We start from the raw sequence: 16,325 nt of genomic DNA, 5'->3' as shown, positions 1-16,325 counted from the left end.
ACACCGATATACTATTATATACTATTATAATATAGTACACACCGATATACTGTTATATACTATTGTCATATAGTACACACCAATATACTGTTATATACTATTGTCATATAGTACACACCTATATACTGTTATATACTATTATCATATAGTACACACCGATATACTGTTATATACTATTGTCATATAGTACACACCAATATACTGTTATATACTATTGTCATATAGTACACACCTATATACTGTTATATACTATTATCATATAGTACACACCGATATACTGTTATATACTATTGTCATATAGTACACACCAATATACTGTTATATACTATTGTCATATAGTACACACCCATATACTGTTATATACTATTATCATATAGTACACACCCATATACTGTTATATACTATTGTCATATAGTACACACCAATATACTGTTATATACTATTGTCATATAGTACACACCTATATACTGTTATATACTATTGTCATATAGTACACACCAATATACTGTTATATACTATTGTCGTATAGTACACAACTATACACTGTTATATACTATTGTCATATAGTACACACCGATATACTGTTATATACTATTGTCATATAGTACACACCTATATACTGTTATATACTATTGTCATATAGTACACACCTATATACTGTTATATACTATTGTCATATAGTACACACCTATATACTGTTATATACTATTGTCATATAGTACACACCAATATACTGTTATACACTATTGTCATATAGTACACACCAATATACTGTTATACACTATTGTCATATAGTACACACCTATATACTGTTATATACTATTGTCAGATAGTACACACCTATATACTGTTATATACTATTGTCATATAGTACACACCAATATACTGTTATATACTATTGTCATATAGTACACACCTATATACTGTTATATACTATTATCATATAGTACACACCGATATACTGTTATATACTATTGTCATATAGTACACACCAATATACTGTTATATACTATTGTCATATAGTACACACCTATATACTGTTATATACTATTATCATATAGTACACACTTATATACTGTTATATACTATTGTCATATAGTACACACCTATATACTGTTATATACTATTGTCATATAGTACACACCAATATACTGTTATATACTATTGTCATATAGTACACACCTATATAATGTTATATACTATTGTCATATAGTACACACCAATATACTGTTATATACTATTGTCATATAGTACACACCAATATACTGTTATATACTATTGTCATATAGTACACACCAATACACTGTTATATACTATTATCATATAGTACACACCAATACACTGTTATATACTATTATCATATAGTACACACCAATATACTGTTATACACTATTGTCATATAGTACACACCTATATACTGTTATATACTATTGTCAGATAGTACACACCTATATACTGTTATATACTATTGTCATATAGTACACACCAATATACTGTTATATACTATTGTCATATAGTACACACCTATATACTGTTATATACTATTATCATATAGTACACACCGATATACTGTTATATACTATTGTAATATAGTACACACCACTATACTGTTATATACTATTGTCATATAGTACACACCGATATACTGTTATATACTATTGTAATATAGTACACACCACTATACTGTTATATACTATTGTCATATAGTACACACCTATATACTGCTATATACTATTGTCATATAGTACACACCTATATACTGCTATATACTATTGTCATATAGTACACACCTATATACTGTAATATACTATTGTCATATAGTACACACCTATATACTGTTATATACTATTGTCATATAGTACACACCTATATACTGTTATATACTATTGTCATATAGTACACACCTATATACTGTAATATACTATTGTCATATAGTACACACCTATATACTGTTATATACTACTGTCATATAGTACACACCCATACACTGTTATATACTATTGTCATATAGTACACACTGATACACTGTTATATACTATTGTCATATAGTACACACTGATATACTGTTATATACTATTGTCATATAGTACACACCTATATAATGTTATATACGATTGTCATATAGTACACACCTATATACTGTTATATACTAATGTCATATAGTACACACCGATATACTGTTATATGCTAAAGTCTAATAGTACACACCTATATACTGTTATATACTAATGTCACATAGTACACACCGATATACTGTTATATACTATTGTCATATAGTACACACCTATATACTGTTATATACTATTGTCATATAGTACACACCTATATACTGTTATATACTATTGTCATATAGTACACACCTATATACTGTAATATACTATTGTCATATAGTACACACCTATATACTGTTATATACTATTGTCATATAGTACACACCAATATACTGTTATATACTATTGTCGTATAGTACACATCTATACACTGTTATATACTATTGTCATATAGTACACACCGATATACTGTTATATACTATTGTCATATAGTACACATCTATATACTGTTATATACTATTGTCATATAGTACACACCTATATACTGTTATATACTATTGTCATATAGTACACACCTATATACTGTTATATACTATTGTCATATAGTACACACCAATATACTGTTATACTCTATTGTCATATAGTACACACCAATATACTGTTATACACTATTGTCATATAGTACACACCTATATACTGTTATATACTATTGTCATATAGTACACACCTATATACTGTTATATACTATTGTCATATAGTACACACCTATATACTGTTATATACTATTGTCATATAGTACACACCGATATACTGTTATATACTATTGTCATATAGTACACACCAATATACTGTTATACACTATTGTCATATAGTACACACCTATATACTGTTATATACTATTGTCATATAGTACACACTGATATACTGTTATATACTACTGTCATATAGTATACACTGATATACTGTTATATACTATTGTCATATAGTACACACTGATATACTGTTATATACTATTGTCATATAGTACACACCTATATACTGTTATATACTATTGTCATATAGTACACACCGATACACTGTTATATACTATTGTCATATAGTACACACCTATATACTGTTATATACTATTGTCATATAGTACACACTGATATACTGTTATATACTATTGTCATATAGTACACACCGTTATACTGTTATATAATATTGTCATATAGTACACACCAATATACTGTTATATACTATTGTCATATAGTACACACCGATATACTGTTATATACTATTGTCATATAGTACACACCTATATACTGTTATATACTATTGTCATATAGTACACACCAATATACTGTTATACACTATTGTCATATAGTACACACCAATATACTGTTATACACTATTGTCATATAGTACACACCTATATACTGTTATATACTATTGTCATATAGTACACACCTATATACTGTTATATACTATTGTCATATAGTACACACGTATATACTGTTATATACTATTGTCATATAGTACACACCGATATACTGTTATATACTATTGTCATATAGTACACACCAATATACTGTTATACACTATTGTCATATAGTACACACCTATATACTGTTATATACTATTGTCATATAGTACACACTGATATACTGTTATATACTACTGTCATATAGTATACACTGATATACTGTTATATACTATTGTCATATAGTACACACTGATATACTGTTATATACTATTGTCATATAGTACACACCTATATACTGTTATATACTATTGTCATATAGTACACACCGATACACTGTTATATACTATTGTCATATAGTACACACCTATATACTGTTATATACTATTGTCATATAGTACACACTGATATACTGTTATATACTATTGTCATATAGTACACACCGTTATACTGTTATATAATATTGTCATATAGTACACACCAATATACTGTTATATACTATTGTCATATAGTACACACCGATATACTGTTATATACTATTGTCATATAGTACACACCTATATACTGTTATATACTATTGTCATATAGTACTAGAGATGGTCACTGACCCCCGTGTTTTGGTTTTGGATTCGGTTTTGGATCTGGATTACCGTCGTGTTTTGGTTTTGGTTTTGGTTTTGCAAAACCGCCATTGCGTGTTTTGGTTTTGGTTTTGGTTTTGTTTGGTTTTGTTTTGCTATTTTTTTGGAAAATCCATGTTTTTGGGCCTAAATTAACCCAATTTAGTGCTCCAACTGTTTTAGAGACAAGTAATCTAATTGTTGAGGTAATAAATCATCCAAAAAAACAGTTTAATTCTTCGTTGGTAGGCCTATTCTACACACAAAACAGATTGTCTTCCTCTCCATCTATGCATATTGGCAATGCAGCCATCGTCTTTGAATGTATATTACACCCTACACTTATAGTTAAATATGTAAAGAAATGGAAAAAGCCAGTTTGGTTTCTGTCTCTCTAGGCCCCCCTCCACTTGTATAAAATACCAAAAAATTCAGCCATTATAGACTGTACAATATTAATTGACATGGAGAAAGCCAGTTTGGTTTCTGTCTCTCTAGGCCCCCCTCCACTTGTATAAAATACTAAAAAATTCAGCCATTATAGACTGTACAATATTAATTGACATGGAGAAAGACAGTTTGGAGTCACTCTGTCTCTCTAGGCCCCCCTCCACTTGTATAAAATACCAAAAAATTCAGCCATTATAGACTGTACAATATTAATTGACATGGAGAAAGACAGTTTGGGGTCACTCTGTCTCTCTAGGCCCCCCTCCACTTGTATAAAATACCAAAAAATTCAGCCATTATAGACTGTACAATATTAATTGACATGGAGAAAGCCAGTTTGGTTTCTGTCTCTCTAGGCCCCCCCTCCACTTGTATAAAATACTAAAAAATTCAGCCATTATAGACTGTACAATATTAATTGACATGGAGAAATACAGTTTGGGGTCACTCTGTCTCTCTAGGCCCCCCTCCACTTGTATAAAATACCAAAAAATTCAGCCATTATAGACTGTACAATATTAATTGACATGGAAAAAGCTAGTTTGGTTTCTGTCTCTCTAGGCCCCCCTCCACTTGTATAAAATACCCAAAAATTCAGCCATTATAGACTGTACAATATTATGAAAAATGGACAAAGCCAGTTTAGGGTCACTCTGTCTATGACACCCTACCCTTAAGGATAAATTGCCCTAACAGCAGCCTTTCAAGATGGTATGTGATATGGAAATGCCACAAGTCCCTTTCCTCTTTGGGGGTAGATTGCACCCTACACTTACATAGAAAGTTTTAAAAAGATGTTATCGGCATCATCTTCAGCTTAATCCTCACCCTCATCAGTGTGTACGTCATCATCACAGACTATCAATTCATCGCCGCTTGAATCCGCCATTAGAGAACAGTCAGTGCTTGGATGTCTTGGATGGTGAAGGCCTTCCTCGTGGAAGATGTAGTTCATTTTTATAAACATCATTTTCTCCACATTTTTGGGAAGTAACCTTCTACGGCGATCACTGACTAAGTTCCCTGCTGTGCTGAACACTCGTTCAGAGTACACACTGGAGGGTGGGCAGCTTAGGTATTGCAAAGCAAGTTTGTACATGGGTTTCCAAATGGCCTGCTTTTCTTCCCAGTAAGGAAAGGGACTGTCTGACATTTCCATATCAACTACCTCTTGAAAGTAATCCTCCACCATCCTTTGCATGTTTATACTCATATTGGATGGAGTTATGGGCAAAGTGACACATTTTTTTGAAAAATCCTTCAAACCAGCCCAGATGTTAAATTGTTCTGGTCTGCCCCCTGTGTCTTCCCTGCTTCTTTTTTGGAAATTTAATTTTTTACGAGCAACAGCTTGAGAAAGTGAAGGACACGTCGTCAAGCCGAGGCCCAGTTCAGCGGCCAACTTGCTGAGCAATAGCTCCTTGCAAAAGTTCACATCTCGCTCATTTACAAGTAAAGACTCAATGTAGGTTTTAAACCTTGGATCAAGCACAGTGGCCAAAACGTACTGATCCGAGTTCAAGATCTTAATAACTCGAGGATCATTGTGAAGCGAATTAAGTACTTGATCGACAAGGCCAACATACTTTGCTGAATTGCTTGCTTTCAGCTCCTCCTTCATTTTCTCAAGCTGCTTTTCCAATAGTCTAATTAAAGGAATGACTTGGCTCAAACTAGCAGAGTCAGCACTGACCTCACATGTCACAACTTCAAATGGTTTCAGCACCTTGCACAGCACTGAAAGGATTCCCCACTGTGCAAGAGTGAAATACATCCCCCCTTCTTTCCCAATGTCATGACTTGTGCAATATGCTTGGATGGCTTTGCGCTGTTCCTCCATCCTCTGAAGCATGTACAGGGTGGAATTCCACCGAGTTACCACCTCTTGCTTAAGTTGGTGGCAGGGCAAGTTAAACTGCTCTTGGAGCTGCTGTAATCTCCTACATGCTGTGGCTGAATGCCTGAAATGGCCTGAAATTTTACGGGCCACCGAAAGCATCTCCTGCACCTCACGGTTATTTCGTAGGAAGCTCTGCACCACCAAGTTGATGGTGTGAGCAAAACAGGGAATATGTTGGAAATCACCCAGCTGTAATGCTCGCACTATATTGTTGGCGTTATCTGAAATGACATACCCTGGGGAGAGTCCGAGTGGTATAAGCCATGCATCAATCACATCTCTCAGTTTGCGTAACAAATTGTCAGCCGTATGCCTGTTAGTGAAGCCGGTGATACAAAGAGTGGCCTGCCTGTGACAAATGTTACGTAGTGGTGTACATGCTGCTGCTGTTCCTGCTGGTGAAGGTGAATGACCAACCCAGTGGGCTGTCACAGTCATATAGTCTTTGGTTTGGCCACTTCCACTTGTCCACATATCTGTGGTTAAGTGAACAGTGGGCAGAATGGCATTTTTCAGCGCAATCTCTACATTTTTACACACTTTTTGGTATAGTTGTGGAATAGCTTTACGGGAGAAATGGTGTCGCGATGGAATTCTGTAACGCGGACACAAAAACTCAATTAACTGTGAAAAACCAGCTGCGTTTATTGTGGAGATTGGACGCAGATCTAACACTAACATTGCAGCCATGGCGTCTGTGATTCGCTTGGCGACTGGGTGACTGCTGTCATATTTGCTTCCCCTCGCAAATGATTGTTTCACAGTTAATTGCTGAAATGTAGGACTGCTCATTTTATTAACCTGCCTCTGGGATGACGATTCACCCCCAGCAGCAGCAACAGCAGCAGCAGGACTAACGCTTTCTTCAGAGGAATCAATAATAGTGCCGGAGTCATCCAGCCTTAAGTGGGATGCCGGGCTAACTCCGAGCGCTACTGAGGATATTGATGAGGATGGTGTGGTGGGTGTATTTTGTAGCCGTCGGTATGTCGGTGAGCGGAGGGTCTTAGCTGATGAGGGAGTGCTTGTATTCTTTTGGGAAGAACTTTCAGCTTTTCCCAACACTTTGCCATGAACTCTCGTTAAATGGCGTAACATAGACGAGGTTCCAAGATGGTTAAGGTCCCTCCCTCGACTGACTGTGGCTTGACATACACTACAAATGGCTATACAATTGTTGTCTGGATTTGGGTAGAAATAATTCCACACATAAGAAGTGGATTTTTTTGTTTTATGCCCAGGCATGACAATGGCCTTTTTCTTGTCACGTGCCAGAACTGCTGCCACTGGTGCAGGACTTACACAAACAACCTCATCCTCATCAACATCCTCATTAGCGCCCTCGTCGCCTACACAAATCTCCCCCTCATCCTCTTCTAATTCCAAAGTGGCATCCTCAATTTGGGTATCACCGGCTACACTCGGGCTATTAAGGCACACATCAGCAGAATGCTCACGATTAGACATCCCACTGTTGGATGGACTCTCCACAGGGATTGTTGTCATTTGTGAATCAGAGCAAATATTCTCCTGTAATGCCTCACTGTTATCTTGCAGCTCGGCTTTGACGCGTAACAGTAGTTGTGCACCAATTGTAGGCTGGGTAACTTTTTGGGATCTGCCACTAATAGCCAAAGGTGAAGGCCTCATTCTCTCTTTGCCACTGCGTGTGTAGAATGGCATGCTTGCAATTTTTTTTTATCGTCACTTAACTTTTGCTCAGTTACACTTCTTTTTCGCTTCAATACAGTAAAATTTTTTTTGGTTTTTGTTTTTTGCACTAATTTGAAAACACTCTGTTGTTTGACATCGCCTTGGCCAGATGACGTACTGGGAACACTAACATCAGGACTGGTGACAGAACCTGGTTGCTCATTCAGATCATATGTGGACTGCTTTGAATCAGTTCTGAGCGCAAACCACTGGGGAGTGCTAAAAATTATTTAGTAGATACTGCTGACAGATATGACTTTTGACAGCCAGAAATATTAATGCACAATTAGGGAGGACACCCCAAAAGCACTGAGGAGTGCTAAAAATTATTTGGTAGATACTGCTGACAGATATGAATTGAAAGGGATGGAGATTAAGCGCTCACCTCCTGGTGATTGCAGGAGCAGCAAACAGAACCAGGGATCCCTCCCTAGTAATACAGTAACATGCAAAGATTATCTTTTGCGCTCACTGACTAAATAAAACAATGATTCTATTATAAAATGTATAATGACCTCTATTATGAATCAATAAAAATTCATTTTATTGTCCCTATGTGATCAAACTATAAGGTAAAAACAACATATAATTACAACAGGTTAAAATAGTGAATATATAAACACATACACAGGTATTCCCCTGGATGAGCCAAGGTGGATGAAATAAGCACTGAAAACTAATAACAATGGATAGATCACAGAATCAAAAATACATATTCATGAGTTGCTAAAAACAGAAAGTCCAAATAACAATAGTATATTGGGTATTGCCGATATGATATAATGGTAGTGTTCAAATAAGGTCCAATTCCAATAGCGGAGGGTGTATTGCAGATAATATAATATTATCTGCAATACACCCTCCGCTATTGGAATTGGACCTTATTTGAACACTACCATTATATCATATCGGCAATACCCAATATACTATTGTTATTTGGACTTTCTGTTTTTAGCAACTCATGAATATGTATTTTTGATTCTGTGATCTATCCATTGTTATTAGTTTTCAGTGCTTATTTCATCCACCTTGGCTCATCCAGGGGAATACCTGTCTATGTGTTTATATATTCACTATTTTAACCTGTTGTAATTATATGTTGTTTTTACCTTATAGTTTGATCACATAGGGACAATAAAATGAATTTTTATTGATTCATAATAGAGGTCATTATACATTTTATAATAGAATCATTGTTTTATTTAGTCAGTGAGCGCAAAAGATAATCTTTGCATGTTACTGCTGACAGATATGACTTTTGACAGCCAGAAATATTAATGCACAATTAGGGAGGACACCCCAAAAGCACTGAGGAGTGCTAAAAATTATTTGGTAGATACTGCTGACAGATATGACTTTTGACAGCCAGAAATATTAATGCACAATTAGGGAGGACACCCCAAAAGCACTGAGGAGTGCTAAAAATTATTTAGTAAATACTGCTGACAGAAATGACTTTTGACAGCCAGAAATATTAATGCACAATTAGGGAGGACACCCCAAAAGCACTGAGGAGTGCTACAAATTATTTAGTAGATACTGCTGACAGATATGACTTTTGATAGCCAGAAATATTAATGCACAATTAGGGAGGACACCCCAAAAGCACTGAGGAGTGCTAAAAATTATTTAGTAGATACTGCTGACAGATATGACTTTTGACAGCCAGAAATATTTATGCACAATTATGGGGGACACCCCAAAAGCGCTGGGGAGTGCCAAATATGAAGAAAAAATAATAAACCTCTATCCTCCTCTCTGCACTAGCGATTTTGGTTAGAGCAATTGCAAGAACAATATTGTATTCTCTGTCCCTGCTCTAATTAGCCTATGACTACACCCTGCTCTCTCCCTCTGTCAAATGGCGATGGATTGCTGTGGAGGCGTGTATTTATAAAGTTGAAGTATCGCGAGAACCGAGCCCCGAGATCCGACGACGTCACAATGACGTTCGGCCTCGATTTGGATTCGGAATGGGCGGGAGAGTACCGAGCTGCTCAGCTCGGTACTCGGATACCCAAAGTTCGGGTGGGTTCGGTTCTCGGAGAACCGGACCCGCCCATCTCTATATAGTACACACCTATATACTGTTATATACTATTGTCATATAGTACACACCTATATACTGTTATATACTATTGTCATATAGTACACACCTATATACTGTTATATACTATTGTCATATAGTACACACCTATATACTGTTATATACTATTGTCATATAGTACACACCTATAAACTGTTATATACTATTATCATATAGTACACACCGATATACAGTTATATACTATTGTCATATAGTACACACCAATATACTGTTATATACTATTGTCATATAGTACACACCTATATACTGTTATATACTATTGTCATATAGTACACACCTATATACTGTTATATACTATTATCATATAGTACACACCTATATACTGTTATATACTATTGTCATATAGTACACACCTATATACTGTTATATACTATTGTCATATAGTACACACCGATATACTGTTATATACTATTGTCATATAGTACACACCAATATACTGTTATATACTATTGTCATATAGTACACACCTATATACTGTTATATACTATTGTCATATAGTACACACCTATATACTGTTATATACTATTATCATATAGTACACACCGATATACTGTTTTATACTATTGTCATATAGTACACACCTATATACTGTTATATACTATTGTCATATAGTACACACCTATATACTGTTATATACTATTATCATATAGTACACACCGATATACTGTTATATACTATTATCATATAGTACACACCGATATACTGTTATATACTATTGTCATATAGTACACACCTATATACTGTTATATACTATTGTCATATAGTACACACCTATATACTGTTATATACTATTATCATATAGTACACACCAATATACTGTTATATACTATTGTCATATAGTACACACCGATATACTGTTATATACTATTATCATATAGTACACACTGATATACTGTTATATACTATTGTCATATAGTACACGCCGATATACTGTTATATACTACTGTCATATAGTACACACCTATATACTGTTATATACTATTGTCATATAGTACACACCGATATACTGTTATATACTATTATCATATAGTACACACCAATATACTGTTATATACTATTGTCATATAGTACACACCGATACACTGTTATATACTATTGTCATATAGTACACACCTATATACTGTTATATACTATTGTCATATAGTACACACCGATATACTGTTATATATATATATATATATATATATATATATACATTCATACAAATGATAATTACTGACCCCCCTCCCTCCAATAATAGCTCTGTGGCCCCCACACTCACACTAGTAATCAGGGTATGACAGTCACATACAGCCGGCACCTCTACTGATCACCGTCAGTGCTGCCCGTCTCTCTCCGCAGTCACAGGGATCAGACACAGACGCTCTATGGTCTCAGTTACAGCAGCTGCGTCACATTTCTCCAGCTACAGAGAGACCTCAGTGGTGCAGAAGATGCTCGTTAGGGGTCTGGCTGTATGTGAGCGCCAGCACCTGCTATATACAGCACATGGTGGTGGATAAAATACTGATATTGGGAATGTTGGGAGGTTATTAATTAGCATTTTTTTTATTGAAAACAAATAACATGGGTATGTGACATAGGTATATACTGTGTATAAATCAGCTGGGAGCTAACCGGTCTTCATAGAGGTCATTACACATAAACTGCTGAAAGAAATTAAATGCTATAAAACAATACTGACTACTGTTAAATATTCATGGATAACAAACCAAATAAACTCACATGTGTGAAGGTGAAGCATCACGAAGACCGATAAGGAAAGACGGAGCATTTTTCTTCACTCATTCATATTTTTTTTTTACTTTGCTTGACAGCAGACATACATAGTACAGATGTGCACAGTACAGGCATACCGAGTGCAGCAACACACAGTCTCTGAGAGGAAACTGTGTGAGGAGTGTCTAGTTGTATGAAAGAGGATGTTGTACGTCTGATTATAACGCCTCTGCTTAGCTTATAGTGTAGTGACCAAAAACGTACTAAACGTTACTTAACACATGTAACTCTTTGGGGCATATTCAATTGTTGGCGTTAAAGCCAAAATTCTTGCGGCTAAATACCGGTATTACGGTACTTTTCTCGCTGGATTTCAGCTCGCGGCTCAGAAGCTGCGAGCTGAAATCCGGCTTACTATTACCATAATAACGGTAATAGTTTTAATGCCGCTGGCATATTCAACAATTGAATATGCCTCTTTAACTCCAAGAGTATGAGCGTATTTCTTTTTAATTACCAAAGCCACAGAATGGAGGGGATGGACCTATTGTTGCGGTGAAACCATAATTGTTCTTTGGGTTGCAGGATTGTGCTAGAACTACAGGTAGGTGGGCAGAGAAGCAAAACATCTGAAGAAGAGTACTGTACAAACGTGCAAACATCACATCAATGATCCAATAAGTTGCCTCCTTAGAACTGTCTCTTTCATGAATAAAACATTTTTTTCTTAAAATACTGTTTTGTTTCGCCTCATGTATGGATTAAATGAATCATAATAGTAAGGGGACAACGGGACTGTCTTCAACAAATGTTACATGCGAAATGCACCTAGAAAAGTGCAACCGGGTGTCTCAAATATATCTAGTTATAACTATAAAATGAGAAATGATCTCTGGCCTAGTGCAAAAATCAAGCTCATTTGCGGAGTGGAAATGTCTATGTACTCCTCGGCATGGCACGGAACGCTCTAAATAGATGTATTACATATGTTCGACAGTTACATGATCAACATTTTTATAGTCGAAACCATAATATAGAGAACTCGACAGACAATATTGACATTGATAGTATTATTAGGTTGACAATTGTAATGTAGACAGTATTATTAGGTCGACGATAATATCCCTAACCCTATATCTAACTCTAACACTAACCATATAATAATGACTACATTTCAATTCTCAACCTAATAACAGTGTTGACCATGTGAATTGTCAACCTAATGGGTTGGGTACGAATTTCCAACTGTAAAAATACAGGCGGAAATTCATCAACACGGAAATGCCGATAATGAAAATACTGACAAGGAGGCAATACCTAATGTTGTAAACATTGACAGGGACGAAATCCCGACACAGAGAAAATACTGACAGTATGACTACCGACAGTGAAAATGCAGACAGTGACACTGTCACAATGAATCTTAGGCTCCTTCACTGAATGAGTTACTACCTGTGTTGTGTGGGTGACATCCTCTTGAGCCTAAACTCACACTGTTAACTCCTGGACAACCTGTGAGAGGGCTTGCAACTTATTGGCCAGGATTTGTTCATGGAGTGAGGTTTACCTCCATGGGTGCGGGATCAATTACAACTGCCTGGTGAAAATCTTAATGATAGTTAGCAAATAACCAAAAACTTGACAAGGTTTTATTTACCTGTAGCAGCCACCTTTCCGCGGAACGACTTGTGTTCCATAGTACTCGGTTGGACGGTCTACAACACAGGTCTCTGTGACAGTTTGCTCAGGTAATTGAGCTGATGAGCTGTTCAGAAGTAGAACACCCAGCAGACGACTGAGTTCCCCCCTTTAAACTCGGACTGGTTCCCACGGTGGTGTGTGTTAAGATACTGCAATTGACTCAGACTTAATGTTGTTTGAGTGATTACACTGGTGGGACTGCAGGTGGTGCTGTTCCTAAGTGTGTTATCACTGGAATATTCTAGTTTTTGCTCATGTTTATTTTACATGCAAGATGTGTTATGTCTGAATGCTGATATAACTGCACAGTTTAATATATTCTGCAAAGAACTTCCCATTGTGTACCTATTGACAGTGAATGAAAGAAGTGCAATCTGCAACAGAGAGGCCTTGGTGGGGCTGGTTTTAGATAAAACTTATAAAACTTCCCAGCCGGATTGGGTACCCGCCTATAGAAGCCACTGAGCCTTCCTCAATGTCGTTGGGTTGCAGCAAGCACACTGCGGAGAGTCAATGGAAATGAAAAGAACTCGCACCAGTGGTTGGTTAAAAAATCAGAACATGATTTCTGTCATGAACAGAGAGAACAGTTATTTATAAGGGTTAACCTATCACATAATTGTGGGGAATAAGGCCTAAATCATAACTGTAGTGTAAATATGGTATATCAAATGAATCCATTCATAGGTTGAGCTACTAAAGTGTAAAATGTAAAGTCAGAGAACCTGAGTCATTAAGGAGAGTAAAGCATAAAAAAGGAGTAACATTTGCACCTGGGCAAAACCATGTTGTATTGGAGGGGGAGGTAAATTTAAAATGTGAGGCAGATTTATAGTTTGGGTAGGGCATGTCCTAGATCAACTTTTTATTTCAATGTAATAATAAAGCTAGCAAGTATGTGTGTGCTAGAGGAAAAAACTGCCAGTATTTAACTTATGTACAAAATAATAAACTGATTTGCACCCCTTACATTGTAACATGGTTTATCCCAGAGAACATTTACTCCTTTGCTTGCCTTAATGACTCAGGCCCAGAAAGTCTGTTGTATGTGTATTTGGTGGCTCTGCACATCCCAGTGTGAGAAGATAGCAGTGTCACCTGTGGCAGCTTCAAAGAGCCCCTACTGTGAGTTATATCCTGACACAAGTTTTTGGACACCTGAATAGACTTTGTGGGGCTGGGTCACAGCTTGACATCCTTGCAGCCAAAGTCAGCATTTGAAGGCCTATACAGGTATATAGAAATATGAGCTGCAAAGGAAAATGTCATCATAGTTCATATTTTGGGAAATCTGGGTGCCACTCCATACTGAGAAGCAGAAATCACACCAGGGTTCTGAATGACAGGTGCTGGCGGTATCTGGGAACAGCTATAATCACATGTCTTTGGGAAAGGTATGTCACATTGTCATAATTTCCTCATGTTTGGTATTTAAATGTGCAGGCTGACCCACTTCATTTTGCTTAAAAAACCTGTGTTGGGAAGGGCAGTCTTTTTGGAAAATCAATCCACATTGATAAGCTGTCCATCTTCCAAGCCAATTTCCCATGGGACAGATTATACAACTCATGTAAGTGATACTCTGAATGTAACCTCTTTTATTTTAAACCGCTTACCTTGTGCATGTTATGTCAATTGTCAATTGTTATTAATTGTTTTTTATATCTCAATGCCCTGTACTTTTGTATATTAAATCTATAAATTAATATGTGGCGCCCTTGATATTCTAACAAATCTATTAGCCTGTTAAGAAGAATATAGCTCGACCAAGCTAACCCTTTGAATGCCAGTGTGTGATTTTTTGATACATTTAACTAACAAGCCAGTGTATGCTTCCATTCACATTTGTGTAACAGTCTGGAGGTGTGAAGAGTTAACCCTTTGATTGCTGGGGTGGGCCTTGCTAACCTGTGGGTAGCCAGAAGCCTTGTGTGCCAGTGTGGGACAGTATATTGGGGTCCTATTGCCCGTATTCAATAGGTGGTGGAAAACCTGAAGTGTGTGGGGGTGGGAGAACGCTGCTGAGGGGCGATTCAGTAGGTCTATAACCTGTGTGATAGGTAAAGAGAGACTGCGGGCTGGAATCGTGTGTAACCTCATACAGCAAACACCCAAAGTCACAGAAGCTGGGAGCGTGTTCATGATCATTTCTTTAATCACATAGATCCTAGTGTGCCTTGATCGCTGACAGAATTTCACAGAGGCTTCCAATTGTACTCCAAAACCAACATGATTTTTCCAGAAGAAATCTGGTGCAGAGGACCCATAGAAAGGAAAATATGTAACACGTATTGTCCAGAAAATTGTGTCAAGTGCGTTGAAAATATACTCATCAAGATGAGGATTTTTCAGGGCTTTGTAAATGATTTTAATCCTTTTATCATGTTGAGGGAACTTCTTATGTGTGTAAAATGAGAAAGACACAATATTGTACTCTGTGTGTTTAAATTTTAAATCAAGAGATTGTGTTAACTGTGCACCTTGGGGTCAGAATGAAAAAAAAGTTTATATTTATCAGATTCCCACAATCCAAATTAGTCATGGTCTTTCTAGTGATCAAATAGAAATAAAAAATAAAATTCATAGTGTAATCTTCTACGTG

The 16,325-nt window shown here is 36.2% G+C and overlaps 1 protein-coding gene and 1 long non-coding RNA gene across 4 annotated transcripts in view; one reads left to right on the top strand and one right to left on the bottom strand.

The window, feature by feature from the left end:
- The window catches only part of LOC142108891 (SLAM family member 9-like), a 101,617-nt gene that overhangs the window by 52,625 nt on the left and 32,667 nt on the right, over positions 1 to 16,325 (bottom strand). The window contains exon 1 of one of the 3 annotated variants that reach the window (XM_075192853.1): positions 12,029 to 12,222. The exons of the other annotated variants lie outside the window; for them this stretch is intronic. Within the exon in view, the coding sequence (XP_075048954.1) occupies positions 12,029 to 12,077 (49 nt within the window). The 5' untranslated portion in view covers positions 12,078 to 12,222. Of the gene's footprint in view, positions 1 to 12,028; positions 12,223 to 16,325 lie in introns of those variants that run through there. 3 annotated transcript variants of the gene reach the window in all.
- LOC142108892 (uncharacterized) overlaps positions 1 to 16,325 on the top strand; it is a 126,023-nt gene that overhangs the window by 94,844 nt on the left and 14,854 nt on the right. The gene's annotated exons all lie outside the window — the stretch shown is intronic.

Source organism: Mixophyes fleayi, chromosome 12, assembly GCF_038048845.1.
Source record: "Mixophyes fleayi isolate aMixFle1 chromosome 12, aMixFle1.hap1, whole genome shotgun sequence".
NCBI classification, from domain to species: domain Eukaryota; kingdom Metazoa; phylum Chordata; class Amphibia; order Anura; family Limnodynastidae; genus Mixophyes; species Mixophyes fleayi.
The sequence above is the reverse complement of the archived record's forward strand: the minus strand, read 5'-3'. Positions and strand labels throughout refer to the sequence as shown.